This window comes from Lethenteron reissneri, chromosome 32 (assembly GCF_015708825.2).
Source record: "Lethenteron reissneri isolate LAM-NWPU_2019-01 chromosome 32, ASM1570882v1, whole genome shotgun sequence".
In the NCBI taxonomy this organism is placed as follows: domain Eukaryota; kingdom Metazoa; phylum Chordata; class Hyperoartia; order Petromyzontiformes; family Petromyzontidae; genus Lethenteron; species Lethenteron reissneri.
In genome coordinates, this window is record NC_083810.1 from 4,287,974 (window position 1) to 4,314,457 (window position 26,484).

Below are 26,484 nucleotides of genomic sequence, written 5' to 3' on the forward strand. Positions count from 1 at the left end.
CTAAAATCCAACAAATTCGTCAACAACGCTGTGGCCTTAAACATATCATTATGGTGACATTTTGGGTATCGGTCCTTCCATGCCCATGAAGGAAGGCCATTGCTCAAAACATTGCCTTTCACGTAATATTTTTTTCCCTTTTAAGGCCACACTGTGAAAGTGTTGAGTTCTATTCATTTACTTTGCTTTCACGCGTTTATGCACGTGCGTGTCTGCTCAGGAGTGTTGTGGTCCCAGCCAAGAAGGGCAGCTCTGGGGGGCTCGTGTCCACCACCGGGGAGCTGCTGGTGGAGGGGGCTCCGGGCAGCGCCGCTTCTGGATTCGCCAGCACCATCTCGGCGGCGTCCCAGCGTGCCATGATCAACACCACCGGTGAAACGCTGTGACCTGTCTGCCCTCTGCTGGACCCAGTGCCATCAGCAAGGCCATTTTCTGCGAGAGTTTGTAGTTCCTAAAAAAACTCGCCCTGGTGTGCTGAAATGATAGGAATTGGCACGTTAAAAACAAACGAGCATTTACGTGGCCAAATGCAACTATGGGTCAAAGTAACTTTTCATAAGCCACGGTCTAACGTTACTAGAAACCATCACGTGAACTCTGGTCAACCTCGCAGCGGCTTTTGGCTTGCCATCGAACGAAGACGGTCACCGCATTGCGAGCTTTCAGATGTGCTTCTGCGACCATCTGGAATGCCCTTCCTTGCGATATTAGGAAGCCATTGGAGCTATGCACTTTACAAATCTAAATTGAAATACATTTGTTTAGAACTGTTTTTTGTGTTTAGTTTGTTGTCCACCCCCCGCACATCCTATTTGCACGGTTGGCTACGTACGTTGTGAAAGAAGTTCAACATACATACATACAAAATCCAAACATCCAATGCCGACGATATGCTACCACATCCTGCCATGACTTTCTTGCTAATGCTGGATCACAAGGACGTTGTTGACACCCAACCTCCTAACTAGGCGATTACATGTTCCTGCTGTCCAGTTCCAGGGATTCCTTCCCCCTGATCACTGACATCTTAGTGCCGCTGCAGTGCTTGACTCTTCACCCGATGCATCATTTGAACTTGAATTATTTATCTTCATGTTAGTTCACTTACCTTTCAAGTGCTGTGTGCCCTGCCTATGGGAGGCGCGGTATAAATATTAAACGATGATCGTGACGATGAAAGGCATCGTCGTAAATTAGGTTGAGAATATTTGGTTACGGATTTTTGTTTTAGAGTCACATCATGTTCCATACATCCAAGTCGTTTACCCGACTCTGCCATGAAATTTTTACCATCCTTGTAGTGTACTTTGATGACTTGAGGGTAAATAATTAATGTTGCATAATCCTTCATTTGACATTTTAAATGTAATAATGTAAATTCGTAATCACATTCAGAAAAATTACATTATTAAATAAATACGTTGTGATTACTGTAAATATTTCCTTAAAATGGATGTTACTTTGAAAATAAGAACACTATTGTGATTGTCGGCTTTGCTGATATTTATGCATTCGTACGATCCATTTTTGTCCATATCTCCATTTAAATTGAAGGTATTGTTTTCAAGTACAACATGAGAGTGATCAAACAGTGCATTGTATATAATGATAATCTAATTGCAAGCTGAACACTAATGTACAATATTAGCGACATTCGACTTTGTTAGTCTGATTACCATAATGCATTGCTGCTTGTAACGCATTACTCCTCGACTTGGGCTTTAAGATGAAACAAACAAATTAGTGTTCTTTATTCAAGAAATCCTCACTGGGTCTCAAGAAATTTGAACTATAGAGCCCTTAACTTGGATGTTTTGCAAATGTATTTTATTTGAGTGCATGCTGGAGGAAACCAGACGAGCTGGGGGAAAAAAACCCAGACATATGAAGGGATTATACAAATCTACACACATTGTTTGAGAACCCATTTGCTGTACTCCCATCATCAATTGCCGAATAACCCAGCAGGATGGGAAATATTAACGTGTCATTAACCCACCACCATCACTCGACACAGCCAATTATATTAACGCGATCTAACCCACAAAAAAAGTAATGTTTCTGATGAGTAATTTTGGTCACGTGTTAAACAGGCATGGGAAATATCTCAATCCCGCTTCTCCAAAGCGCCAGGTTTGCACGCGTGTGCCACCACGCTCTGCGACTTTGCTCGCGAACATACCCCAGTGTTTAATCATCATCATCGTCGTCGTCGTCATCGTCGCACGTCCCGTATTGGGTATCACAAATTACTTGCACTGGACGACGTTAACATCCTAAAGAGGGAAAAGGGCCCTCAGGGCTGCACAGCGATTCATCAGCGCGGATCACGACGGTCATGTTCTGTCTCATAAGTCCGAATGTCTTCATAAATACGAGATAAAGAGACATAACATGCACATTCAGTCTCGCACACACACACACACACCACATCCCCAAGGCTGATAAATTATGAAGGGAGCCAACCTAGTTGTGGTACATTAAACATGACCCGAAATACCATGAACGTGAGAATTAATGACAAGAACCGAGCACCAAGCTGCTTATAATGTGTTGCACTAGGGAGACAAAGTTGGATATGGACGATTACCAAGTAGGCCCACAGCCTATAACACCCATTATGCACGGTGGCCGCCCATGTGAGTCGTCTTCAGGCTCAAACACGATTGATTACCTTCCGTGTCGCAACGAGACTCGGCCCATTCGATTAGCATGGTTGGCTAGGTACGGTGCGAAAGAAGTTCAACGTACAGACGTACATACTTTATGTGCGACTTGTTTACGGGGGAAATATGCTCGTTATTGCAAGCCGACCAGTCCTCGCCTAGGGCACAGCGCTGCATCGCAACGTTAGCGGGCGGTGGGGACACGATTCGAGCAATCGCGCGTTGGGTCTCTTGCAGGAGAGGTGGCCCCAGCCCCAGCTCCACCCACCTCCAGCTTTGTGAACGGAGCGACGAGTCGGAACCTGCCCGCGGTGCAGACGGTGGCGCCGCTCCCAGAGGACTCCATGGAGAACACCAGGTTGCTGTCCGTCTGCTGTCTGTCTCTCTGGCCAAGCGCAAAAGACCACGAATGTCTCAGGCGGCTTTAGAGACGTCGTCACCGGCGGTCGTTGCTGGTTTAAAGTTGCCACCCCACTTTCGATGTGGGGGGGAGGAAATAGCATTCTGCAGTTGCCCTAATCTGGACAAAACTGATTGCTGCTCCCAAGAATGGCCAACTGAACAAATCGCTCCACGGTTCTGCCCCACGCGATCTCGCTTCTCTTATTTATTATTGTGTCCCAACTCGGCCCCTGCGTTCACAATCTCTATTGTCCCTCACTATGTCCCCCCCCCCTCCCTGTGCTCAGTCACGTTTCTGCTCCTGTTCCCTCCTGGCTCCCCTCCATTGGAATAAACTCCCACTCCAAGTCGACCAGGCCACTTCACTCGCCATCTCTCCCTCTACTACTTCCCCACCTCGTGTTTAAAACCTTAACCATCCTCCCTCTTTCCTTTCGTAACCTCGCTCCTCCCTTTCCCTATCATCACCCTTCCTTGCCATCGCTTCCCATTCCCAACACTCAAACCCCATGCCTTTACCCCGATCAGCCAATGCAAATGTACCATTTATAATTATTTTAAAGCGCGTTGACAATGATAATAGGTTTTCCCCCTTTTTTCTGGCAACAAAACAGGTGTTAAAATGTTAAAACACCAAACTGAAACCTTTTACAAGGAATCGTGTCTGCATTCACCACAATGCTTGTGGTCAGAATGCAAAAACCCGATATTGTGTACTCTGTAGGCCAAACGTATTTCAAATGCGCAAACTAGTCAATAAAAGATTTTTCATTGGTGAGACAGAACTCGGCTACTGGATTCCATTGCCACCCCGTAGTTTCTCATAATACATGTCGGTAACAAGTGGCCCGTAATGAGTGCCCCAGAGTTTCCCCAGAATAATTACGGGCCTTATGATTTAAATGTTGACCCCCTCTCGCACACCTGAGAACCATTCACCGCAGAGATGACAGGTGGCTCACAAAGCCAATGCCCATATAAGAGGACTGAATCGGCTTCCTTGAAAACCTTTGTTCGAATCCTGGTATATACCACTCTTTATTAAACCAGGCAGTGAAACAGCGATCGGCAACCCAGACGAGTCGGTGGGCCGTGCGAGCAGCCCATCTTAACCTCAGCGGGCTGCAAGCTTGACATCGTGCTCTTCCACTAACCATGACCCCCACGTGTCACCCAAGATGCACTTAGACCAGGCCACCGTAAGAGGCGCTGCAGGTTGCCCACCACTGCTCCAGCACGTGACAAGATGATGGTATTCGTAAAATAGCGGTCGGATCATTATAGTCGAGTCCGAGTCATAGTGGCACTCTGGTTGGAACTTAACTCACAATGGAACATTTTCGATTTCAAATTCCAGTTGGGGATCGACACACCTCTGTGGCGCATAAAAAATGATACCGCTTTGTGGATATTCAACAGTGTTTATCCCATGAGGATACTGGCCCATTCCATAGGAATGTGGAATTTCTACTGTTGCCTCTGGACTGACATCCCTATAATGCTCATTGTGACAGGGAGACACGAATTACTCGATTGTTGTGTGTATATATACATTTGAGTGGCGCTATATACGTGGTGATTTTGGTCTGCTTTACGATCGTTTTTGTTGACAGCATCACGACCAAGCTGGAGCGTGCGCTGGAGAAGGTGGCTCCTCTGCTGCGCGAGATCTTCGTGGACTTCGCCCAATTTTTGTCGCGCACGTTACTGGGCAGCCATGGCCAGGAGCTGCTCATTGAAGGTGCAGAATCCAAGTGCCGTCTTCCTCCATTCCAGACGGGCCAAAGTTACTGCTCCACACAATGCAAACAGTCAGCCGCAGCATCACCATTGCCACAGCACCCTCGCCGCCATCCTTGTCGACACCGCTACAAGCACCGAAAAGGACAGAGTGTGGGAGCCGGGAAGGTGGCCCATGGGCTGATGATGCTTTGTGGCACTAAGCCGACGCTCGTGAGATCCTAGGTTTCATCCGTGTCTCAGCCTCCCGTAATTAAAATTAGTTCTCAAGTGCGGTGAGTTGATGGTCTCCTCTCAATGACAATTGACTCTGTAAAATATACTCATTTAGCTTTTTGCTTAATTTGGAATTTTATAGTCATGAGAATCCGAGACAATTTGTAGTTTTTGATCCTTTACGGCGGGCGCCTAAGAAGCAATTCAAGAAACCTCAGAAGTAGTTCTGTGATGATGTAATCTTCAAGAGATTGTCCTGCAACATGGGGTGATAAATTGAGCTCAAATTTAATTTGGTCTGATGACATGATACCAATAGCACGGCTAGAATATGTTCGGTGGGTAAAATCATCTATATTATAGAATAAGATAAAGCATCTCCAAATGCATCACATTTGATAGCCGTGAGCCAAGTGGTGGGAATCCGCACACTCATAGGAGGGACCAGCCTCTCCTTAAGACAACATAAATGGCATCCCACAAAGTGGTCCTTGTTTTAGCTGCCCAAGACGGATGACTGGGTCACTCCAAACTTTCTACTTACTGGCTGTGAGGCAAGTGCTCTAGCCCTAACTCGGTACATACAAACATGTATTCTGAAAGCATTTGTAAAACCAGAAATAGGCTAGCTTCCTCGTGTAATCACACTGGAGTCAGTACACAATGTATAAAGCCCGTTGTTCCAGTATTTTTTTTGCATATTTTAAGATGTTTAGGCAAAGAGTAACAGTTATATTTTGTATGCAAGCAACATATTATTGTCCTCAGTGGATGTCGAATTGCACATGAAGGATTTATTAAAGGATTCTCGGAATGTAATTGCATGGCAATATTGCCCCCGGGAGCGTCTGTACTACATCATGTCCTTTGTTCCTGCACTGACACCGTAATATATTCATTAGAATGCACGCACACACCTTATCTTGAGTGCAATCATCTCCACTGGCCTCATGGGTACTGCATGGCAATGCTGTAAACAATTGTGATGAAGTATTGCACGCTGGCCTCTGTAACAAAAGCTCCTCGTAAATTTTAACAAGTTGTCCGTGTGCAAACGTTTTGCAAAACGCTGATAATTGGCAAATTGAATCGCACGTTTCGCTTTGAGATGTCTCGATTTCGTGACGGACAACACCTTAAGAAGTAAGATAAGCAGGCCTTGTTATTTGTCGTCGGCGCCTCTACGTGTTTCTCATGACTGAAAATGCGTTCATGCATGAATAGATCTGACTTCATGAAAATGTAAATGTGGCATCCCCCCTGCTTTATATGAGCAAAGAGGCTTCTCTGTTGGCAGCCCTTGGTTCTTCGGGGAAACGTCATATGACTCTGGCAGTGATCACTATTGACTTTAAAAAGTGTCATTCATTTAATCAATCTCAGAGGAGGGATGGTTGTCTAAATGGACTCCCAAACGGGATTTCACTTCATGCCCTACTCTACCATTGTACCACCTGGACAGATAATACCACCTGGCAAGAGTGCAGACAGTGAAGTCTACAGAAAATGTCACCTATATATAATAGAGTCCCAATGGGTTTTAAGACTCTTTTAGGAGAGTTTTCTATTGCAGTTTTTGGCCATTTCCATTCAGGAGTGTTTGGCTTGTGGGAGGAAATCAGCGTACTCAGAAGAAAGCCATATATCTATGGCCATCTTGCAGTCTAAGCCTACAATACCTCCCATCTAAGGACTCAGCAGGCTCAACTCTCAGTAACTTTCCGAATCTGGATGTGGTCATAGGGAATGAATAAGTACCTCTTGGAGAGACTCCGTCCATCTCTGGCAAGCATTTGAACTTGCAGCATCCGACTGCTATTTTTATGTAATAATACGATTTACATTGTATATAAAGTGTTGCATAATCAGTGTATCTTCATGTGTTTACAAGTGTGCAAATATTGAATTACATTGCTGTTTGTAGTGTGGAAGAGTAGCCAGTGCTCAGCACTATGATACCAATATTTCAGATTAAATTTCAAGCCTACAAAAAGCAATGACTATTCGTACTTGGACCTGACCTTGGCATTCCGTAGGTTGACTCAGCCTAAAATGCATACCTCGTGTTGTATGTCTACATCAGCGATTGGGGTGAAACGGGTGCTGAACGTGGCATTGACCGTAACTTCCCACTCACTTATGGTAGCTTCAATAGGTGCTCTACTTGAGCATATTGGCACAAGACAGAGGAAAGTGGAAACACATGACGAAATGTGCAGTGGACACCGACGGGCAATCTGCCCATGGATCGTGATGATGAATAGTTGCTCACTGACAGTGGTAGCACTCGACTCACAATAGCGAGGTAGTGACTTCATAATGTAGTCTGTGGTAAAGGCAGCCCCTTACTCTTTTTGCATCAATTAACTACATAGCACTTTAGCTGAGCAAAGACTGGCCTCCACCATATGAATGTGGAGTTACCTCCGCTCGCTCACAGACTCTGGTGGAGATCAGATTCAGAATCTTTAGTTATACCTGGAGGAATACGATGAGCTAAGAAGCACTTTTTCACATAGTCCAGTAGCGGTGGGAGTCAGCCAGTTACATCAACAAACAATTACAACAACGATACGGGTGCAAAATCGAGAAAATGCGAGCAAGTAGAATCTTGACTTAAAGCTTTCGTGACTGCAGGAATTCATATTCTTTGGGTCTTTCGGTAAAGTCACGTAGATAGGTTCAAAAAAATTACAAAGAACTACGACGTTTCGATCGCAACTTCATCTCCACCTGATGGCGACCGCTTGTGCCGCGATTAAAACGTCGTAGTTTTTTGTAATATGCATGCAAGTCACTAAACAATAATAAGCACATATGTACTAATTGCATACGTAGATATTTTCCTGCCAATTTTTCAACACTAAATGCAAGCTTGGGCAAGGCAGCAAAAACAGTCGCAGACCACACCAAGACAACACGCAGTAGTCCCTCATAGAATTGCGCATGAAAATGTAACTATATCGATACACGGGTGGTAAGGATTAAAGTTACAAATCACATTTGCAATTATGGTTGTACCCAGTAGAAATCTTCTGCTTCAGGATATATTTTTGAAGGAAGATTTGCGGTGTTGAGGGTTAGGAAACAAGGTTGTTCCAAAACGATGGTTTTTACAACTGGGAGAAAGAGGATTTTTTGTCACCTACAATTATTCTTTGGTTCTTTCGGTAAAGTCACGTAGAAGTAAAATAATTTCAATAATAGAATGCGACGTTTCGATTGCAACACAAGCAATCGTCATTAGCTAGAAAACAAACCTAGTAAACTTAGAAATATAATGCAATACAACACAGAGAGTCGGCTAACTAAACAGTCAACACCCTACCTGGTTGATTACGTTCTTCCAAAGATTGCTAAATTTGAGAGAGAGAGACAAAACACAGACACGGAGGCACAGACAGATACACAGCAGAGAGAGACAACACAGAAACACACAGAGAGAGAGACACACAACATAGACACACAGAGACACAACGCCTCTGTGTCGATGCCTTAAATAGAGAGAGAGGTGGGTCTGCTGGAGCAGAGAAATTATCAGGTCAATGAGAGAGTTGTGTGGAAATCCACCCCGCAGCGGCCGGGGGAGAGAAAGAGCAAATGGACCTATTCAAGCCTGGTAAATTTTAGAGAGAGAAATAGGAAGTTTGAAAAAACAAACTTAGCAATTTTTTTGGAAATGTAATGCAATGCAACACAGAGAGTCGGTTAACACACAGTTAACACATAGCCTGGTTGATTACGTTCTTCAAAAGATAGCGAAATTAGAAGTTGTATGGAATTTGACAGAGACACACAGAGAGAGAGAAAACAAACTTAAATCATCCCTGTAGAGGTGGTTCAAACTTGAATTGAAGCTTTCGTGACTGCAGGAATTACTCTTTGGTTCTTTCGGTAAAGTCACGTAGAGAGAAAATAAATTAAATAATAGAAAGCGACGTTTCGATTGCAACACAAGAAATCGTCATCGGGTAGAAAACAAACCTAGTAAACTTAGAAATACAATGCAATACAACACAGAGAGTCGGCTACCACAACAGTCAACACCCTACCTGATGACAATTGCTTGTGTTTCAATCGAAACGTCGTATTCTATTATTTAATTTATTTATTTTCTACGTCACTTTTCTGCAGTCACGAAAGCTTCAAGTCAAGTTTTCTCCAATTATTGTTCTGGCCCATTGCTTGTTTATTTAGATAATTTTGTTGCTATAAATGTTCAATTGATGGGCCACTTTGTTGAGCTATTATTTGTAGCTTTGTCGCTTCTGAAAAGCAAGTTAATACCTCGATGGGGTTTTCCTGGTAGGATGGGGATGATATTCTTTGGGTCTTTCGGTAAAATCAAGGAGAACAACATTTTTTTTTAAACTGCTGCAGTCACGAAAGTTTTAAGTCAAGAATGGGGATGGTTTCGTGTTATTTGTTTGTGTTTGAGTGATTCTTTTACCTTTCTTGTACTTTGCACTACTATTTTGTGTTTGTATTGCTCGGTGTTGTAACGTTCTTACCCGCCCCTCGTGCACATCTGTGAAGAGCTTTATAGCTCATCAGATTCCTCCCGTATAAATACATATTCTGACTATGATTTTCACTTGACACTTAACAGCACTTCAGTTCACTCAAGACATACAAGGGGATGTGTACATTTGCGACGCCTGTGTGTCTAGCCTAGCCTGGGTGTTTACAATCACTGAACACGTTGTGCCACCAGCCATGGATTCTCTTTGCAAGCGAAGGGTTGATCGGCCTTCATGCTTCACCTTGAAATATCCATAGCGTACTTGCCTGCTGCCGCGATAGACGCTCGCATGACGCCGTGTGATCCATTTGTTGTGAAGGCGTCCACAGGCGCCGGCAATGACTCCCGTGTTGGTGTCCAACAGCAGGCGGCAGTGTTGGAACACATCCCGGAACGATTGAAAGCGATCCGTTTACAGATACCCCACCAAAATAATACGGAGATAATTACAGAGAAAACAATATTGGAATGTAAAGCCTCTTGCATGTCTCCCACCAATCCCACGACACTTATTCAATATTTTACCATTGTCCTGATAAGCTTTGTACAAAATAGCCAGTCCTTGTTGTGTGTTGCTATCAAAATATTCGGATTATTAGGAAACAACGGGGTATCTATAAATGGATCGCCCTATGATTTTTATTTTTGTTATGTTACCCCAATGGTTCATTTCACAATCCCGGCTGATATAAAGTAGTCAAATTACAACATAGCACCGCACCGTATATGTATCCACAATGCAATGTGGCATTGTAGAGTGTGCACACGAACCCTTTCACTTTGCATTATCACGAGCGATGGCGGTGGCTTGGGAAGACCTTCACCGAGCAGTGCATGGACCATACATGATGATGATGAGCGATGATGATGATGATGAATGTACCTGGGTCTCCAGACACTGCACAAAACAGGGGCGTCTGGCAATGGAGGGGGAGGAATTATTTTAGCGGTTATTATCAGAGGAGGGAGGAAGTGAGGGTAAGGGAAGCCAGGGCAGAGAGGGTCAGGAGATAAAAGGGAGTTGAATGTTGACAATTCATAAGCGCAGCAGGCGAAGGGAGGAACGTCTCGAGGCTGAACTTGATTATGGGGAGTGAGTCTGCAGGGCATATGGCCAGGAAGGTGGAGGGAGTTCCAGACTACTGTGTGCCATGAACACATCTGAGATTGAATGTTGCTTGTTACGACAATCTAAACATGTACAAAGGACCAGAGCGAGGGGCATGCCTGGAATTAAACTTTAAAACTTTTTTATTTTACCAGGTAAGGCCCACTGAGCTATACAGCTCTTTTTCAGAAGTGAACCTGGCCACAAATGATAGCTCAACGAAGTGGCTTATCACGTGCAAATGTTTCGCAGCCAAATACTCTAAACACATGTTTCTAAATGTGGAGGGGAAAACCAGAGGACGCGCAGAAAAATCCACACGATCACGGGGAAAACATACAATCTCCAATTTTCAGGCGTTATGGGGTGGGATGGATCCTACGACCTCCTGTAAACCAGGCAAGGTAGTTAACATCTGACCACCGCCACAAAATGACGAGATACTAACTATATTACCTTGACAGCAATGAATTGCATTGACGGCAAGGGGAACATGTAAATAAAAAAACATAAGCAAGTTAGAGTGGGCTTGGGCAGGACATGTCACTCGAAGGGTTTATAGCGAGTGTTCGAGACGAGCGACGGGAGTGCCAGGCAAAGAAGGAAACATCACGATCTAATCAGAGTTCAGAGTTCAAGTCCCAGTTGGGAGTCAACTCGGCCAACATCCTGCTGTGGTGAATAAAATCAGGATGTCACGAGTGGCTATACCCTACTTTGATAGACTAACCCTGCCATCACAATGTGGAATATTCTCCACTGACTTCGGACCACCAATGAAATCGAGAGCCATCCTATTGCTTGTTTTAGCAAGGAGATCCTCGATTCTGTACGGGTCCAAGACTCAGCCGTTCATGCTGCTAGCAATCATTACCTTAATAGGGGTGAAAAATGCACACCGGTGTATTTTATGCGGACGCATCAAGTTGCATACTTATATCAGCACAGTAAATGAAGCTAACACAACAGTCAACATTGTAGCGTATGCGTACGAGTAACTGTTACACCTCCTTTCAGTCCAGACATGTAATGTTTTATTCCAATATGCATCCAACTGTAAAGTTAAGCGAATTCTTTCGTGTATGAATACTCTTTAGCAGACGAGCCTTCAAATAAACAACTTGTCATTGGATATGTTTTTCCCCCGAAGCTGTTGAGATCAGCAGCAGTGTGCATTAATTGTTTAATGCAACGTGAACAGCACGATGTAAACCACACTGGAGAATGAGGACGATGATGATATCATTTAGTCGCAATGCAATACCTTGTGGACTCTCAACAGCTGCACATGCTGTGCTTCTTTTCACATCAATAATGCAGCTTCTTTGCAAGAGAAAAAAAATCAATACGTGAGTGCTTCCTAATGGGACAGAATATTGGATTGTGGGTGCGCGTGTGGAAGCCGATAGCTGATACGGATGCTTTGAAAGGATCCTGGCTCGCCCTGATGTCTGCCTCCTGCCGCCTGCGCCTCTAGTCGCCAGTGGCCTTGTATAGACCACGGCTTCATGAGGGTTGACTACTGTAGGTCATTTTGATGTCGAGAGAGAGTGCGTGTGTGTACGCTTTGTCAGTGGCACGTGTCCATTGGATAAACTGGTCCCTACCATTGGAATGGGGAATTTTCACCACTTTCTCAAGGCCGCGAGTTGAGGACAGCCCCAGTGCCCTGATTGAGCTGGTAGATCTATGAGTTTTGACTTTCAAACATCGACTTGCTTGTTGTAACAGTTGCTTTCGTATGCTTATGTTCTCATGCTTTTCAATTTAAATTAACAAAACTTATCTTTTTATAGGCTTAACGCTACATTGGCGCGACTTGTTGTGTGTGCAATTTCAAACGTTTTGCTCTCTTTTGTACACATCAAAAGCATATCAACATACATACCATGTTGGGGAAATCACTACTCGTAATCCTGACCCTGGCAGTGACTGCCCCTTCCCTCTGTGCCACAGTACAGCATCACCAAGGTCCGTGTGGGGCCTGGCTCCATCTGGCTTCGGCTAATAAAACAATGGTGTCAAATATGTGCAGTTGGTAGTTGGTGTTGGTGTTTATGCTGCCCCCTGACACGTGTGTGTGTGTGTGTTTCGATTCGCTCCAGGTCTGGTGTGCATGAAGTCCAGCACGTCTGTGGTAGAGCTCGTGATGCTGCTTTGCTCCCAGGTATACACACACACACGTGCACATACGCACACACGTGCACATACGCACACACAAAGACAAAGATCCCCCGTATAGCCTTAGCAGACTGTTGGCGAGCACCTATGAAGGCCAGAATGGCACACGAGTATTTGGGTGGCCAGCACCACGCCCGGCTGCCTTTGTCTCCCTAGTGGCAATGTTTTTACGCACCGCACCAGGTACTCATTTGAGGCTGAATCGACCTACGGCAGTCCCAGGACCGGTTCAGATAATCGCCACTGGTGTTGGTGGCGAGCGGGAATCGAACTCGGGTCGCCAGGTTCATAGCACAGCGTGCTAACCGCTACACTCCCGCACACACGTGTACATATGCACATCATGACATACGTAAACTCTCTGTGTTAAAGGGAAAGGTTTTATTTTTTACATGTTTTTGTGACTTGCTTACCTTTCCTATGCTTTGCACTCCTATCGTTTTTTGTATTGTTTGCTGTTGTAAATTGCTGACCCACCCCTACTGAACATCGGTGAAGAAGAGCTTCATAGCTCATCGGATTCCTCCAGCCTAAATCAAGATTCTGATTGTGAAGGTGCAGCCCTGTCGTAGTTGCGTGGTCACACCACTGATCACAGAAGGGCTTCCACTGGATGATTCAGAGAGCCCCTCTAGAAGGTATTTGGCCTAGTTGTCCATGCCGGCCAGATGTCTTGGAAGAGGTGGGAGAACCCACACGTTACTCCACTGCGCGCGACCAGCCAATTGAGCGACTGGTGAAACCCATTCATACTGCTGGGTTGGCAAAGGCAGGGGGATTTAAGAAACGTGACCCATTTTTTCAACTATCGCACCAGGAGATTGAACCGGTGACCCCTGCATTACAAGTTCAGCGTGCTTACCCGTACGCCATGGCAGCATCCGTACAATATACGTGTGTGTTTGCACTGAGATACAATGATCCCCTATTTATCCGTACAGACCACAGAGGCAATTGCTATCGGTGAACCTGTTCAAGGCTTGTGGTGTAGCCAGCACCACCCTGCTGCCCTTGTCTCCCCAGTGCTGACGCTGACCAATCGGCATCAGGTGTTCGTTTAAGGCTGAGTTCACATTGAGGAGGTTAAGGGCAGCGTTTATATGTCGTTATATGTCACCGGGATTTGAACCCAGGTCCATGTGATGGTAGTAGCACTGTGCAGTGACCGCTAGCCAGGGCTTAATTTTAGCCGGGTTCGCCTGGGTTGGCAAATGGGAAAATATTTCCGCGTCCGGCACACCACATCCACTATCATCATGATCATCACCACAGCCATGATCACTCCACTGCTGGATGAAGGCCTATCCTGCAAGTGTAGTAATCTGCCTCGGGGTAACTGTTGCTAGAGCTGTGGCTACCGGTCAGTTGTCTGCTCCAACCTGCCGGGGGCCTGGACAATATTCAGTGAGAAATTGAGCCCTCAACCTGCCACACGACTCCCTTTCCTTCCTTTTTTCCCCAGTGCAAAGACAAAGACAAATATCCCCATATAGCCTCAACAGACTCTTGGAGCAAGTGCTGTTAGCAAGCACCGATGAAGGCCCCAACAGTCTGTTAAAGGCTATACGGAGGATTTTTATATTGTCTTCCCGTTGCACACACACGCTGACAAATATTTGCCATGTTTTCCTTTACGGACCGACCACACAGATACCCGCCTAAACTGGACATTTGTGCAAAAGAGCTTCATAACTCATCGAATTTCTCCCAGATAAATAAAGATTCTGACTCTGACAACACAGTTTCACAGAACTTCCATCTGCGTAGTTATCTCCCACATCATTCACATCTCTGCAATAGGCAGATGTGAGGAATGGAGGACAAACGTTTGGGAGGTCTCAGTCGCCGATCTCTTTATGGCGCAGTTATCAATAACATCCCAATAGCTCCTCCTTGAGCGAGCTACCCAAGGTAAGTTAATTGTATGTTTAAGCTCTCTTTAGCTGCTATCCTTTATTTTACATTACAAACCAGGTTAGTCCCCAATTGGATAAGTGTTGCGCAATTACACCATCCCAAAGTTTAACGAAATGCTTCGAAAACCGTTTTATATTTCTTGAAGTGCAGCTGTTGCTTCAATCAATTGACTTACACCTACATCAAAAATAAAAGGACTATACCTGATTGACAATTGATTGAGTTTTGGTGCAGAGATGGAAGCTCCGCATCCCCGATTGGCACGGGTTTGGATACGTAACGGTGCAAAAGAAGTTGCATCCTGTATGGTAATAATCTCGAGGTCATATACAGCACACGCATTGATTCACATCATCACCTTTGGACGACTCCAGCCACGATGATTTGATTGAGAGCTGCGCGAGGATTAACGCACCTGGGCAATTGACCTGTGGACACCACTCGCCCCATAACTGGGAGGATTCTCGCGGCACGAGATCCCTCATCTCGGTTCTGCCTGGCGCCAGTTTCGAGAGGAAGGCATTTCCTCCTCCGCGCGGAGTCCCCGGGTAGCGCGTTGCTGATGGATGCCGAAGGTCGTGACTTTAGAGAGTGTGCATCAGCGGCGGTCTGCGATTCGGTTACGGGTGTAACTGCGGAGCAGCGCCTCCCTCCCAGATCCCGTTACGCTGAGCCCTGATCAAAGCCACAGTGAGCGGCAGGAAAGAGGCCTCTAATCGGAGCCAGACGGCAACTTTGACGCCCTCCTACTATCCCGCCAGCCCTCGCACGTGCGCCGTGAGCGGCGGTCGCGAGCTGGCCAAGCTGACTCCAACAGAAGAAATTTCAGCAACTGAATCATGCACGTTTCAGTCATAAATGTAAGACATATTTAAGGCATGTATAGCATGTTTAAAAAATAATAATTTCTTTCGTTTTTGGTAAGAGGTGACTGCGTTTTCTTTGCACTTTTCATTTAACACGGCTCCATGTGCGTTTTTCCACGAGCTAATTTCGAGCGCCGTGAGCAAAGCCATGCACAATAGTTTATAAGAGCCCACGTTGTTGCGTTGAGGCGGAGCGGTGGCGCCGCGGTTTGCGCACTGCGGTATGTGAACCCTTGCGACGCGAGTTCGATTCCCGGCCACCGCTCACGTCGCTCGTATCTGAATCGACCCCTGGCCACCCCCCCCCACCCCGCCCAGCCCACACGACCAGCATGGTGAGGTATGGCCAAACAAAATCCATGACTCGCACGTTGTGGGGAGGCTTTGCTCCAGCGGTGAATGGACATATGTGTGCACTGGTTTTATTTATTAAGCTACAAACTTACGTGTCGTGTTGAATCATGAACGTTTCATGACGGTGATCATAGTTGTTGTTGGGTTTGGTTGAGTGGTCGGTTTACGCCCAAAATCTCGTCGTTGACACTTCACCACCTGACAAGATTGTTACGTTCACAGAGATGTTCTTTATGCGAGGCCAAATGTATTGGACAAGATTTGTGGCACAAACCTACTGCGTGGCCGAACCCAAAATGAACATGTATTGTATTGGCTAAAATATAAATACTAATTTTAAATTATGCACTCAAACATGACTAAACACTCATTCCACAATTATATATTGTTTCATCACGACTGTTTATTTGTCCTCAAATGAACGATTAAACGTGACTAAGTTAAACTTTACCAATCACATTCTTCGGTGCCGTGCGTTATCGCAGAATTTGCTCGAAGCAAATAGCGTGTTCTTATTGGCACCGTCTCTGGCCAGTGGGGGCTGCGATTAGAGCGCTTGACTCACAAGTTCATATCCTGGCCAGAGGTCAGTACAGCCAATTGTTCATGCGGGGTTGTTTTTTTTATAATGAGCACCACTTTGTGTAAGGTCAACATTGATTGCATTGTGAAGACGCTGGCTCTGCCATTTGAATATGGAATGTGCTGCCAGTGAAGATTAGCACTGGCCTGTTCGCTCATTTGAACTGGGAGATGCACGAGCCGACATGTTTTACTTCCTGTGAGGCATTGATATCTTTGTCTGCTGTAAAGTGGTCATTAATGGCTGTGACAATCGTCTACATAAGCTATTGCGTCCTGATAGATTGGTCCTTATTTTCGATTTAAATGTTAACGCACATTTTTTTTTGTTTTGCTGGGGCAGGAAGGTCTTATGATAAATAATTAGGTTCCTCTAATGGCCAGACTGCTCAAAATCAGCAATGGGTGTACAGATTGAGACATTAATATCAATTATTTTACAGTCATATTACAGAATATCTTTGCGAGGTTGATGAATTAATGTATTGAATTCGGATAAAGCAATCAAGTTGGCTAGGTCTGCTGATCAGAGAAACATTTGTCAACTTAATAAAACTATGCAGAGCTCGTTGTAAAATATGGTTTTAAGCAACCACAAAACAACTTATTCATACTTGTTTGAGAGATAAATATTCATATGAAGTGGTTTCCTGATAACTATTATAATATTCTACTTGAATTATATTTGGTAAACTGAAAATATATAAAAAAAATTGACCTAAATATGAAATATTGCTAGTTATTAGACCGGAAAGGATACAACATTTAAGACGCATTGCTTTGTTGATGCAAATTCACGAAGCAGAATGACTAAAATATTCAGCCGGGGCCTTAAACAACAAAATGAGAAGTCAGAGGGGGAAAAAAGTTAAAAGAGTTAACCACCATCGTTATTAATTCCACTCACATTAATAAATTTAACCCATACTCTACCCAATATAAAAACAATTATCAGGTCAAGTTTGCGTTGCTGACAAGGATGGCCCTATCTTTCAGCTAAGCCGCTGTCTCCAGCATGGGAGACATGATGCCCCCACAAAGGCCCATCAGGCTGCCACACCCAGTTTTGAATCTCTCTGCATCAGCTTTAATAGAATCATGCTCTCTCCACGACCATCATTTGGATTGCGCTCATCCATTACGGCTCTAGAAACAGCATCTTTTATAACCATCATGCTATCACGATATCTCAAGCATTGCTATACAAGTCAACGTTTCTCCGTATTTAAACTAAGATTGCCAGTGGTGATAATTCCACATTCCTATGGCAGAGGCCAGTACATTCACAGAATGACCGCTGCTGACTTCTCACAACGTGCTTATTTTATGAGACCCTCACAGGGAGCGGTGGGTTGAGTTAACGCCCGACCGGGTTACAATCTTGCAACCTCCAAAATACGTTACAACCACACGCATACTCTTTGGTTATTTTGGCAAAGTCACGTCGGTATAAAATAAAATACATTAAATCACGACGTTTCGGGCGCAACACGAGCGTCCGTCATCAGGTGGAACAACCACAGCTAGAAACAAATGCTGTTTCTGGCTGTGGTTGTTCCACCTGATGACGGAAACGTCGTGATGTAATTTATTTTATTTTATACCCACGTGACTTTACCAAAATAACCAAAGAGTATGGATCTCTGCAGTCACGAGAACTTCAAATCTAGATTGAACCACAACACAACTTGGCCAGATCTGTGCATCACATATGAACCTAATTTGGTGTTTCAAAACTGGTAAAGCCAAGCCAAACATCTTTTCAAAATTAGAGTATAAAGAGAGCCCTTTTAGGAATGTTTTTCCTCTCAAATAAAATTGCATAGACTGGATTTTTTTTCTAAGCTGTTATGTTTCCTGCAATTTTTGAGGAATTGTGTAAGGGTGTGTGATGGAAAACACCATACATTTCCTCATTCTCAAGCAGGGCATGGCAACTCGGATATTAACTCGTGGTGCCTTCTACCAAAATAAATATCACTTGTGCCTTTGACTTTAAGGCATCTCTCGAATACATGACGTGCAAGAATTCAGGCCCACCAGTGGCGAAGCAGTCAATCACAGTCGCGGTTATTTTCACGGTGAATTGAATAAACCAGCAGAACACTGGTTCATGTAATTTCACGGGGACTGGCTTAATGTTTGCGAAAAAGAATCGCGGTGTACTCTTGCAATGCAATTACACTTAGCTTGTTTATGGTAATGAAACAACGTGCGTGCACTTGGGCTCTGTAATGCAAAAGGTGTTGCACTCACAGTTCTCACGTGGAGCCATCCATCCCTTGCCACTTGGTCCCCCCCTTCTTGAGAAACGTCCCAACTCTTGTCCGGGTTGTCCTCTCACGAAAAGCTGGTCCCGTCTCGTCACAGCAAGTAGGGTCCGCCGCACCCCCGATTTTAAATGTGCGCAATCATGCGTCTCGTTTTCATTAAATAACGCACATTGATAAATGGACTGATGAGCTGAAGGGCAAGTGGGTGATGGAAGTTAGCAGCGGGTACTTGTGCGGGCTACGCAAGTCACCGGCAGGACAAGCGTGCACGAGCCTGCATATGAGCGTGGCCTCTGCCACTCGGGGCTGTAGAGGGGTAATGATACCATCTGAGCCGGGGCTGTCTGTGGGCGAGAGGCTGCACTCTGCTCCCTCCTGAGGGCTCTTATCTGCGCGAGAACATCCCGTATCGATCATTGGAGGGGAAATGGAACGGGCTCGCTTCTCCCGCTCACATTTCAGCAAAGGGGAGGAATGGGGGGGGGGGGTAATCTAAAAAAGCACAGAGACGAAAAATAAAGTAATGTGTAGCGAGGATTATTAAATTATCCAAAGTGCCGCCATACGTTTGTGTGCGCTATTATTTGATTGTTAATTTGGTTCAGTTTTATTTCCACACTCTAGCTCCGCAGTCTGTGATGCCAGTGATAGTGTATCAGTCATGTTTAATGGTATTTTATTTATTTTTTCATAGGATGCTATTTGTATTTTATATTCTGAATTTTTGCAGGTACATTTAATCTGTCAGGTCAAGATACTTTTAGATAAAGAATTCAGGGAATTATTCTTCTACAAGCATTGACATTGCCATGTCATCTACATGACAATGGCAAATACAAGTAATGTTTTGAACGAGAGGTGTTCACATGTAACCCTTCATTGATTAAATAGTTGTTTCCTTAAGGCGTCACTGAGAAACAATAAAAGGAGCATTAACTCTTCGTAAACAGATTGTTTTGAAGAAAACTGTATTAATTATATGTTGTTCAATCGCACCCTTAAGCATAGTTCATGGTTAATCTTTGGGTCTTTCGGTGAAGTCACGTTGATAGAAAAACAATTAATTAAGTAGATAGAAAAATAACAATTATAGTTAATGGTTGTTTGCATTTTGTCGCAATAATACTGCAGTGCCGTGAAAAGGGTTTCTATTTGGTGTTTGAACATCTTAACACCCGTTTTATTGCCAGAAAGGGTAAATCATATTCTTTCCTTTTATCATTGTCCCAACTTGTTTATATGTTGCTTGCAAGCACTCCAAGTATAATGCTTTCCTCACGCACCGGCTGTTGTATAAGGGCCCGTGCAGGATAGATGGCCAGAGAGAGAGAGAGATGTGAGATTTTTGTTTGATCAACAAGGGAAGTGGCAAGAGATTTAGGCCGTCAATTCTAGATTTGAAGCTTTCGTGACTGCAAGGATTCATACTCTTTGGTTTTTTCGGTAAAGTCACGTAGGTTAAAAAAATCAAATAAGACACACTTAAGCGGTTGTGCTTTTGCTACGTTGTCCCCATCTGAAGTAGGACGCTTGTGTTGCGCCCGAAATGTCGTGATTTAATTTAGTTGTTTTCATTTTTTTTACCTACGTGGCTATACCGAAAAAAACAAAGAGTATTTTGGCCATTGTCTACTTCGCAGGCAGACGTGAGCGTCCATAATCAACGTTTTTGGGTTTAGATCGCGTTATTTATAAATGTGTCGTAACCCTCCACCAAACAGTAAAAAAGTGTCACGTTGACAAAAGACAAATAGTTCACTGCTTTAGCCCACCGGTGTGTTGAAGCCACAACATTTACAATTTGAGTACGACGTTTCGCTGGTAATTGCATCCAGCATCATCGGGTATGGTGAGGCCGTGTCGGGTGGTGGAGGGTTACGACACATTTATAAATAACGCGATCTAAACCCAAAAACGTTGATTATGAATAACATTGGTCGCGAAAGCCTACGTGTTAGACGTGAGCGTAGCGTTGCGTTGGCTGCCGTGTGGGCAGTGACCGCCGCCAGCCTCAGGCCTTGTTGATGCAGGATCCCTCGGGGGAGCTCCTTGTAACTGTGCACTGCTCTTCCTCACCACATTTGGCCACTCCACAAAACTAGCAGCTGCCCAAGAAAAGGCATTTTTCTATTTTTTTTTTACCACAGGGCATATGGCAACTTCCATTTACTCAATCTCAGATAAATTAGATCAACTACATTTTATTGTCCAGCAGACAAGGTCCGAGTTCATTGTCAGTCTTCAAGATGTTTACGATTGGATTTATCTTCGATTGATAAATTGTACGGTCCCACAGAAAGAAAAAAGACTCAGTGAGGGTCTGCTGGAGGAATGCATAAAATGACTTTTGCACGTCAAATAGACATTCGGTGACTGTAATTATTCATTGGTTAGATATATCCTAGTTGAAATTCCAAAGTGATTTGGGCCAAGCATACTAGGAATCATATTGACATACAGAAAGAGGAATACACCGATTAGATACATACAAGTGATTATCTTCAGTTTAACATGTAGGCTTTCACGACCTATATTATCCATAATAGAGTTTTTTTTTGGGCTAGATCGCGTAAATATAAATGTGTCGTTAATCCCGCCGTCACCTGACACAGCCGATTGGTAAGGTTTGTCATATAAACAAAACGTGGCAATTCGTTACTAGCACAGCACCACCGGTGTGTCGGAGAGTAAACCCACAACATTTACAATTCGAGTACAACGTTTCAAACTGGTTCTCAATAATGCACAGTGCGCTAACCGGCGTGCTGCCGTTCCTCCCTGAGTAATAATAATTACGTGCCATGCCAAGTTGAATTTGCACTAAAACTGGAGACAATGGTTAATTCACAAAATGTCAGCGTCAGTCGTTAACGTCTGTCGATGGTTGTCATCAAGTCTCGACTTTTCCATTGCCTGTGCAGGAATGGCAGAACTCCATCCAGAAAAATGCCGGCCTGGCGTTCATCGAGCTCATCAACGAGGGACGGTGAGTGCAGCTTTTTGCCATCGTGGGCTCGTACATGCCGCATGCTTTCATAACAATTTACAATGTACATTAAATCCACATTTTTCTTGCTGAAGCTAGCAGCGATATATCCTTGACGTAAACTCATATTTTTGATAGCTCTCATTCTATTTCAGTCAAGCTTAATTGTTGGTTACCTCTTCTTGTGTTTTAGACATTCAATTAGAAAAAAAAGTAACATTATATACTTTCCATTTTTAGTCTATTGATAACATACCTCTGAATGAGAAATTTTAATGAAAATATATTATAATGTTCTTATTATATTCGCTCCGACCCTCCACAATATTATTACGCTGACATTTTATGAGGTTGTTTCCGTGAAGTCAAATCTTACACTTCGTCACATGCACGTGTGTCGCACGTGCTGAAGCCAGAGTACATTCCGACACACACCACTTGTGTGTTGTGCAGAGTGTCGCTTTGTGCGATACCTCGTTCTCAGTACCACGGGTGCTGCGAGCACTATGCTGCTGCAGATTGCCGAGTGAGCTGCCTGTGGTGTGCTTCTTGCACCGCGTGCCGTTGCGTGCAGAGCGTTATTGTCTTGCCGAACACAATGTGCTGCGATCCAAGTGACGGCGCATTTCAAATGCCCGTCGTGCACGCAACTGGCAAATTGCGTGTGAACCCCCCCCCCCCCGGTCCCCCAAGGAAGACACAGCCTTAACTGCGTGCATTGCTGTCACCACGTAAATATCGGCACTGGATAGACAAACGCTCACTGGGCATGATACTGAGCAAGCCGTCCCCTTGGTATGGCACATGGCCGAGCGGTCGCGTGCTCTCCTCGCTGCTTGTTGTTGTTGTTGCAGGGGTTCGCGGTTCGTTCCCAGCGGCGGTCGCCCTGATTAATATCGCGAGTGTAATGACCATAAAATGCCCGTCACATGTATCCTCGGCATAGGTCCAAATTAGTTACATTTGAATTAAATGCTAACGCCCTCTACCTGCCAATCATTCCCGTCTGAAGCACAGCGCAATCGCGCTCGCTAGCCTCACTCCATGGGAATGGCACCAATACCGATCGTAGGAGCCGTTGCGTTGCGAGCGAGGCTAAAAGGAGCATCTGCGCGCCTCTGCGGCACGCCGTGTGCCCCGTGTGTGTCTCCCGCACGCCCGGCGCCAGGCTGCTGTGCCACGCGATGAAGGACCACATCGTGCGCGTGGCCAACGAGGCCGAGTTCATCCTCAACAGACAGCGCGCCGAGGACGTGCACAAGCACGCGGAGTTTGAGGTGCGTCCCTCCCGTGACCTCCCTCTGTGGATGAGTCACTGTGTATGGCGGTGTTCTTCATTGCAAGGCCCGTGGGCCAATGGCGGCCCCTCGTGGCCTTTAGTGCGTCCCCTGACGTGCGGTCCCCAACAATACACAACAACACGTGAAGGCACCCCTTGCAGGCGGTGTGGCGGCCCTCACGCTGATGATGTCTTACCGGCGAAAGCGGCCTCCCTCTGAAAATTAGTGACGAACACCGGTATATGGCATTGCTTTGGGTGGATGACAAAATAAGCACTCGATTTTAAATTCCCAACAGCAGTGGGGTACCCGCTCCACTAGACTGACACATGCTAGATATTTAAACCTTGTGAGGCTTATTTAATCTATTGCGTTGCGACAAAATTGTAATTTTCGTGGGTGCGCCCAGAGGTACTAATAACCTCATGGAGCACAGATCCACAAGTTTGATTTAGCTACGAATCTCATATTCGCTGGAAACATCCAACAAATCTTACTGAAATGTCAAGTGACTTGTCTAACTTTCCTTTAGTCCCATTATTAACAAAAACATACTTAAAACGCGATGCTATTTGGCAAAGTTTAAGTCAGTTTCCACAACACGGTCCCCATCTATGGGCTCTCAGATCGAAGGTTTAACTTGCACATCAAACCACACTCAATTGCACCCGGTATGCACATTTCAAAGTTTATTCTGCAGCATTAAACTTAAGTTGTGTAGCTTTCAGTTTTGATCTGGAAGTTGTTGTTTTTCTCGCTGTGAATTCCTGTAAACTTCGTGTACATGGGAAGTGCATGCACTTACAGCGTGCAAAGGGAAAATATCTATGGAGAGTATGTACATGGGGAATATTTGGAAGTGAATGGGTACAAGGGCTTAATGTTTTCATTCCCCTCTCTACCTCTGTTCACGACCTTCCACCTCCATCCCACCGCCTCCCCACAGTCGCTATGCGCCCAGTACGCAGCGGAGCGGCGGGACGAGGAGAAGATGTGCGACCACCTCATCGGTGCTGCCAAGCACCGCGACCACGTCACGGCGAACCAGCTCAAGCAGAAGATCGTCAACATCCTGACCAACAAGCACGGCGCGTGGGGCAACGCCACGGCCAGGTAAAGCTCGGGCAGCGACCACCACGGACGCGCGTGTCACCTATGGTCACTGCCTGTCCTGCCTTGCCGAGCAATCATACTTTCTTTGAGGTTGCTGCCCTTGGAAATGTGTGTGCGTGTTTCCCAGTACATTACAAGGTTTTTGTCAGTTCTGTAATTATGCATCGCTCAGGACATGGAATTTTCGTGTTGTTTCGATTTAAAGCTTTCGTGACTGCAGGGATTCATCTTCTTGGTTCTTTCGGTGGAGAGCAGGTCTGTCTACTCGACAGACCTGCTCTCCACCTGAGGACGGCTGCTTGCGTTGTGGCCAAAACGTCGTGAGAATTATTTTATTATGTTTTATTTTTATTGTTTTATTATTTCCATTCTACGTGACTTTACCGAAAGAACCAAGAAGATTTCGTATTGTTTTCCCATCCTCTGGTGTTGTGCGATATTTATGCCATCTATGATATGTCCTGGTTTTTTGTACATCAGTGGTAGCACTCCTAAAACCATGGGCATGTTGAGCATGGAAATATAAAGGAGATGGATTGGCAGAGAGCTGCCATCCTAACTTTTGGATGGTGGGGCCAAGCCTTTTGCTGTGTCACCTAAATAATTGTTTCACAGTCGTCAGGGGCTGCTACCTTGGCTACTCATCCTTTGATCCCCTTCTAACTTCAACATTGTTCCGTGCCACTGCCCCTGCACAGCACACTATTAATTTACTGGTGTTGACCCTCAAGTTTAATGTTTTGTTTATTCATGTTATGTAAGGGAGACACTATGTGATCTACTTGCACCTGATACACTTGGGATTTGATGCTATTATGCCTCTTCGTGCTCCTCTGGAGTGATTGGAGTGCAGCAGAAACCCATGCCGCTGGAATTATCTTGAGAAGCTGCTGCATGTGAACATTACGTAAATCCCAATTGCAAGTGTCATTCTGTGTAGTTTTTTTCCATAAAGTTTCCTGAATGTGAGATGCATTTCGATATACAATTCTGACCCTTCAACTCAAATTACATCAGCAAATTCATATTCACCTTTATTTGTCCGAAGCAACTTTATTTGTCTTTCATCCTGGCCATCTATCTGTCAAGTTTTTCTGGATTGAAAACTAATTTCTTTAAAGCTGCTTTTTGTGCTTAGTTTGTTGTCCTTTCCCCCGCGCCTCCGATTATCACGGTTGCCTATATAGGTGCAACAGTAGTTGAACACACAAGCCAGACCATTTACTTCGCTAATTTTTTTCATACAGTTTTCAGTTTGACGTTAGTCTGGCCAGGAGAATCCAAGGACCTACGCGATGGAATTGTAGCCGCGTGCGACATATTACTGATCGATAACAATACTGTCCGCTATTTGCAATGAGTGGTGCCTGCATTCTGCACATGCCTGGGTAAACAAGCGTGATAAAAATATAAATATATAATGCTAGCTCGGATTTGTGGCTCCACATGTTGGTGCCTGGGGCAAGGTGCCACCCCCGAGTGCTGGACTGCTGGGGCTTCCCAACCCGAAAGGGAATCGAGCCACCAGCTGTCGTAGCTTGCTTTGTTTCCAACAAATTGGCTCCCCATTCAAGTGGCGTCCTCCTTGCTTGTGCCACCTATATACAGTACTGCAGGGTAGCCTATGCTACACAGCGTAATAGTTGACTGGTGAGTGTCGGGTGAGTGTAAAGTGAGTGTGAGCATATGGTGCGTGGTGTCTGTTGAGTGTGATTGTCCAGTGAGTGTTAATCTTGCTGATGAGAGTCTGGTGAGTGGTGTACGTCATCCTGTCCTTTGGACAGGCTGCCCTCTGTTGTGATATATTTAAAAAGCATTGTTGGGTTATATTACCCACATTCTGCTGTCTAGGTGGGATTGTGGCTGATCACTTGACTAACATTCTGAAGGTTATTGTTAAAATGATCGAAGGTCAACTCAGCAACCATTCTGCATAATAAAATGAGTACCACTTTGCTTGATGTAATCAGTCATTGCCCACTGGATAGACTAATCCTGATCACACACATTTGGAATATTCACCATTGATTCAAGGTCATCAGTGAAGATAAGTATCATCCATAATTCGTTTTAACAGGGAAATACTTTGGCTGTGCTAAAACAGGATTGAAAATAAGTTGTGCATTCCTAACACGCTTCTGAAGGAAAAGCACCTCCTTGAACTATTAGTCAGGACATTCATCCAAGGCATGTTCCAGTGCTCCGACATCGAGGCTTACAATACATGTACTGTACTCCACACAGCAGCGGCAGTTGTGGTGGAAAAAAAATCCCCAAT

General features: G+C 44.9%; 1 protein-coding gene and 1 long non-coding RNA gene across 2 annotated transcripts in view; one reads left to right on the plus strand and one right to left on the minus strand.

The window, feature by feature from the left end:
- The window catches only part of LOC133349904 (neurobeachin-like), a 515,983-nt gene that overhangs the window by 436,474 nt on the left and 53,025 nt on the right, over positions 1-26,484 (plus strand). Inside the window, 7 exon segments of the mRNA XM_061563758.1 lie at positions 221-372; positions 2,904-3,024; positions 4,682-4,809; positions 12,760-12,821; positions 21,749-21,813; positions 22,982-23,090; positions 24,040-24,206. Coding sequence (XP_061419742.1) covers positions 221-372; positions 2,904-3,024; positions 4,682-4,809; positions 12,760-12,821; positions 21,749-21,813; positions 22,982-23,090; positions 24,040-24,206 — 804 coding nt within the window.
- Positions 359-19,142, minus strand: LOC133349907 (uncharacterized). The gene is made up of 3 exons (XR_009755997.1): positions 18,811-19,142; positions 2,935-3,051; positions 359-474 (listed from the first exon to the last, which is right to left on the minus strand). It is a non-coding gene; the product is annotated as an uncharacterized LOC133349907 (long non-coding RNA).